The 5,190-nt window shown below is 59.5% G+C and overlaps 1 protein-coding gene across 3 annotated transcripts in view; it reads left to right on the top strand.

Annotated features, from left to right (window-relative positions):
- Positions 1–1,892: 1,892 nt before the first annotated feature.
- GAL3ST1 (galactose-3-O-sulfotransferase 1) overlaps positions 1,893–5,190 on the top strand; it is an 8,047-nt gene continuing 4,749 nt past the window's right edge. The window contains exons 1-2 of one of the 3 annotated variants that reach the window (XM_015643444.2): positions 1,893–2,175; positions 2,762–2,975. In XM_015643444.2, the coding sequence (XP_015498930.1) occupies positions 2,114–2,175; positions 2,762–2,975 (276 nt within the window). In that variant the 5' untranslated portion in view covers positions 1,893–2,113. Of the gene's footprint in view, positions 2,176–2,275; positions 2,358–2,761; positions 2,976–3,246; positions 4,429–5,190 lie in introns of those variants that run through there. The other 2 variants (XM_015643446.2, XM_015643445.3) reach the window with 2 other exon arrangements.

Genomic DNA, 5,190 nt, shown 5'->3' with positions numbered 1-5,190 from the left:
TGCTGGTGTTTGTTGTCTGCTCCTTCTGCCTGGGCAGGGGGGAGGCTCCCCCATCAGGATGGATGTGGATGGAAGTGGAGATCCATGGCTGATGCCAGGGTTGCTGATCCTGCTGGATGTGTTTGTAACAGCAGTGTTCCATCAATCCTGGGTTTTCCCCCAAAACACCTTGGAAACACTACAGCTGGGGACAAGCTCGTGGGGTTTATGGACACACCTTTGCCCCCAAATGTGGTGAAGGCTGTGTCTCACTCTGAAGAATTTTTGGAGGACACCCATGGCACTGCTGTGGGGACACAGAGAGGATCCAGGGAGTGACAGCCCCAGGAAGGGAGTGAGTTCAGATGGGGAACACCTGGGAATACTCAGCTCAAAGGCCTTTCAGATTTTGTTTCCTTTCTTAGACTTTTTTTTCCCAATTTTTTTTTCTTTTCAGTGTAGTGTAAGTTCTTTTTTCACCGTTTCCATTCTCCCCTTTATTTTCCATTTTTTTCTCAGTTTTCTCTTTTTTTTATTTTTTTCTTTTCTGTCTTTTCATTTCCTTTTTCCTATTTTTTTATTGTTTCATTTTTATTTATTTTTCCCCTTCACTCTCTTGCTCCTTTTTCCCTCCCATTTTTTCCCCCTGTTTTTTATTTTTTTCCCCCCTTCCAGAGGCTTGGAAGGCTTTTCCCTTTCTTTTTATGTTTTTGTCCTTGGTTTCCCCTTCCATTCCCCTCTCCCAAGAGGAGCAGGAGTGATCCCAGGGCTGGGGCTCCCCTCAGGGCAGGAGAACCTGAACAAGGCCTCAACCCCTGGGAGCCGCCGATTCCCACCCAATCCAAACAAACCAACCCTAACTCCCAAAATCCTCATCTCCAAACAAACCCCAGCTCCCAAAATCCCGGCTTCAAACAAACCCCAGCTCCCAAAATCGCGGCTCCAAACAAGCAAACCCTGGTTCCAAGCACGCAGCTCCAGGCCTCCCTCCCAAGGCCTGGCTGAGGGCCTGGGCCGGCCGGGCCAGGCCGGTGCTGGTGGCCACAGGCCGCTCTGGCTCCCCGGGGCCTCTCTGCCTGATAAAAGTGTGTGTCCAGCCAAGTGTGACCCCTCAGTGTTACCTCCCCCTCGCCCTCCTCACCTGATCCCTCGGGATCCCCTTGGGATCCATGGCCATCGCAGCTTTCAGTGAGTGCTGCTCTGTACCCCCACATTGGGGAGGATGAGCTGGTGGAGCCCTCCCGGGCACCCCCCGTGGGATGTGGGACATGGTGGATGTGGGACATGGGGTGTTGTGGCTTCCCAGCTCCATCACATCCGTCCCCAGGCTGTCAGTGTTCCGTGGTTGAGTTGCCACATACTGGCCACTGCAGCTCTCTTGTGGCTGGAAACTCTTTACCCCTTCCCAAAAAACAGGAAACCTGGGAACACTGTGTGACCCATTCCAAAATCAAAAAAAAGCAGGGGGGAAATTGGAAAACCTTTGCAATCCATCCCCCCCAAAAAAACACAGGGGAATCCTGGAATCCCTTCATAACCCACCACCAAAAAGGGGAGAAACTTGGAATCCTTTTGTGACCATCCCAAAAAAGAGGCAGAAACCTGGAATTAGGAGAGGTATAGGCAGAGAAGGGGTGGGACAGCTCATTGCTCCCACGCACCAATTCCACAGCAAATACTGTGATTACTTGTCTTCACCCCTCCTTTTGCAATGATGATGATGATGACAATGATAATGATGATGATGGAAACAGAGCTGTTCTGGCTTTTCCTGATCCTGGAGGGCTGTGCAGGTTACCCTGGTGAGGTCAGGCAGGATGGGGGCAGCTGTCAGAGATGAGGCAAGAGCTGCCAGCTCACTGCAAGGTGATGTCTGTAAATCCTGTGGGGGCAGGTTCTGAACCCCAGACACTGATGGTGAGTCCCAGGCGTGGTCACCCCTTCTTTGGAGACCCAAGGCCGACATCACCCCCCTTAGGGACAGAGACCCAGATCTGAGGGCAGCGGGAAGAAGTTGGATCCAGGAGCACAAGAGCCCCTTTTTCACCCTGCCACACGAAGGGTGACGGACCAGTGACAGGGCTGAGCCCTCCTGGTGTGCCCAGGGCACCCTCTGGGCACCCAGTCGGCTGCCATGACTAGAGGAGGGTGGAAAGACTGGTGGCTCCATGGCTGCTCCACAGTTGTCACCCCAAGGTTGGATTTGCCAGAATATTGCTTTCATTAAGGCCATAAATCCATGGAGACATAGTGGGAGGAGGGAGGAAGGAGGGCGGGGAAGCTGTGGGAGAATGAAAAGGAGCTGATGGTGTGTGGCCGGGGTGCCCCGAGGAGCAGGCGGCTGGGACAGGGTGCAGGAGCGAGCTCCCCAAACGCAGGTGAGCTCCGGCTGCGGGAGGTGATGGCCAGGCCATGAGCTGTCCCGTGGGACGAGGAGGAGGACGATGGCTGGCGAGAAGTGGGTGCTACCGCCCAGGGACAGCCGTCGTCACCCGGGGCTGTGGGGCCCAGCCAGGCTGGTGGCGGGGAGCCGAGGGGCCGGCAGTGGGGCCAGCGGGGACAATGTCCCCGTTGAGGCCACGGTCGCAGATGGAGACAAATGTCCCCGTTGTTCCCGGCGCGAGCTGAATGGCTCCTCTGTGCCCCGGCAGTGGGTGGGGGCCGGGTGGCTCGCGGTGGCCGCAGGCACCCAGGGCCGGCCCCGGGGAGCCGGGCAGTGCCCGGCCGCAGCCCCGCGTCCCCGGCCGGCCGCTCCCACTCCCGTCCCGTCCCCCCTTCCCAGGCCGGCGACCCAAGGCCGCGATCCCGGTGATGCCATAAACACCGCGGTGCAGTGGGGAGGCTTTGGAAAAGCCGGCGTTTGCGGGGTGCTGCCCGGGAAGAGCTTATTCCATGTCGGAGCAGCATCGGCACCCCCGCCCCGCTCCCCTGGCACCCCGCTCCGCGCAGGAGAGCAGAGGCACGGCCCAGCGCCAGCGGTGCAGGCAGAGGAAAAGGTGATGGATACTGGGGGCCTGGGGGGGTCGAGATGCTCGGGGGAGGTGGTGGGGTGCTTGGTAAGGGGTAAGGGGGCAGCGGGATGTTTGTTGGGTTGCTTGGGAGGCCGTGGAATGCTGGGGAGGGCAGCAGGATGATGAGGAGGTAGTGGGATGTTTGAGGGGGTGTTGGGATGCCTGGAGGGTGTTGGGATGCTGGGGGCAGTGGGATGCTCAGGAAGCAGCTCTGGGGCAGGATGATGGGGGAAATTGTGTACACGTGGGGCACAGAGGCGATAGAGGGGTGGGAAGCACCATGCCTGTGTGGGATGGGGCCTGTGGAAAACTGTGTCCATGGATTTGTGGGATCAGGAGAAAGCAGGTGCATGTGCCCTGTGTATGGCAGGGCCTTGGCCCTAAAAAAATTTGATGCTGTGGAGAAAACCCAAAAGCAGACTCTGGGATGCCCGCAGGGAGATGGGGAGCTGCTGGGCACAGAGATGGGGCTGCGGAGCTGTGTGGCCCGGCCTGGCCCGGGGGTAACTGGAGGAAATGGCGGGTGCAGGGGTTTGCTCCGGCTGGGCATCTCTGCCAGCTGGTGCCACAGCCCCCCCAGCCGTGGGAGCCTCAGGAGAACACCCAGCGCACCGCGTTTCTCCTAACGAGCTATTAATAATTAAGCTGCTCACTGAAGGCAAAGTCAATAGAGTATTTGGCTGGGAAGTACTTGCCAGAACCACCCCAGGGAGGCAGACAGGGTGGAGCAAGGCATCTCCTTGGCATTCCAGAGCTCCGGAATGGAGTGCTGTGTGGTCCTGGGGGCCTGGTGGGGTCCCATAGGGATCTATCAGCACCCATTGGGACCCATCTGGACTCACTGGGATCCCCTGAGACTCATCAGAGGGGCTCATGGTGCCATTTCACTCACTCCTACGGAGATGGTGCCAGCTCCACTCCTGCCTGGCAGCACCAACTAAAGTGTGTCCCTCCAGCCGTCTTCGGTGGCTTTTCCAGGTGGTGACTGTGGTAAAATCACAGCCACCGTGTAAAACCGAGCTCAGCTGCTCCTGGGCACATGGAGCCCTGTGGCATTCTTACCCACACGGTGGTTTTGGGATGTAGTCAGAGCCACCTGCTCCCCCCCTGCTGACACCGTGCACCCCCACACCCACGTGAAAGCCACTCGGGAAGGGGCTGGATGCACCAGCCCTGCCTGATCCAGTGGTCCTGGCTCCAGGGGAAGTGGTGGGGACTTGGATGAGCTTTTCGGATGCCCCAGGTGCCCTCTCGCAGCTCCCCCCCTGTCCGCGGCGCTGTGCCCAGCACCCGGCCGCAGCCCGGGGCTCCGGTTGCATTTTCCATTCATTATTCATCGAGCTGGAAATCTCGGCAGCACGAGGCGATCCAAGCCGGGGGGGCCGGAGCGGGGGAGCGGCGGCAGCAGCGGCACCCCGGGATCGCCGCGGTGCTGGGGGTGAGCCGGGAACCGAGGGGGCTTTGCCTCTGGGGCCGGGGGGGAGCGATGTGCCGGGCTGAGATTTCATCCTGCCGGAATTGCCGCGGGGGCTCTGAGGAGCTGAGGGGGTGATGCGAGGAGGGGATGGGAGCCCGGGGGTATTTCTGGGGGTGTTGTTCAGTGGGAGCGCAGCCAGCCTTGGCCGAAGGATTCCGGAGGATGTGGAGCAGCGGGAGCATCGTGAGCTGGGGCAGGCAGGCGATGCTGCTCCCTCCGCTAAATGGGGGTGCAGGGCCGGGGGTGTCAGCCCGCAGCTCGGGGGGGCTCCCGGGCACGGAGCTGTGCTGTGGAGGGCTGCGGTCACGGGTGCCGTGTCCCCGTGTCCCCGTGTCCCCGTGTCCCCGTGTCCTGCCGCAGGGGACAGACTTGCTGCAATGCGGTGTCACAGTGAGGGTGACCCCCGTGTCCCGGGAGGAGGGAAGGGACAGGGATGGGAGCCACGGGGGGAGCGCTAGGGAGGGGACAGGGGGCACAGGGGCTCTGTGTGTGTGTGTGTGTGTGTGTGCGCACACGTGTGTGTATGGAAATGACTGATGTGCGTGCACATTTTGTGTGTGCACCTGTGTGTGTGTGTGTGTGTGTATACGAACATGCATTGATGTGTGTGTGTCCTGGTGCACACATGAGCACACGAGGGGATGGGGTGTGTGCCCCTGTGTGTGTCCTGAGTGAGTGTGTTCTTGTGTGTTTGGGGGTGTCTATGTGTTTGGGTGTGTGTTC

The sequence above is a fragment of the Parus major genome, chromosome 15 (genome assembly GCF_001522545.3).
Source record: "Parus major isolate Abel chromosome 15, Parus_major1.1, whole genome shotgun sequence".
Classification (NCBI taxonomy): Eukaryota; Metazoa; Chordata; class Aves; order Passeriformes; family Paridae; genus Parus; species Parus major.
This window is presented reverse-complemented; position numbering and strand designations above follow the sequence as displayed.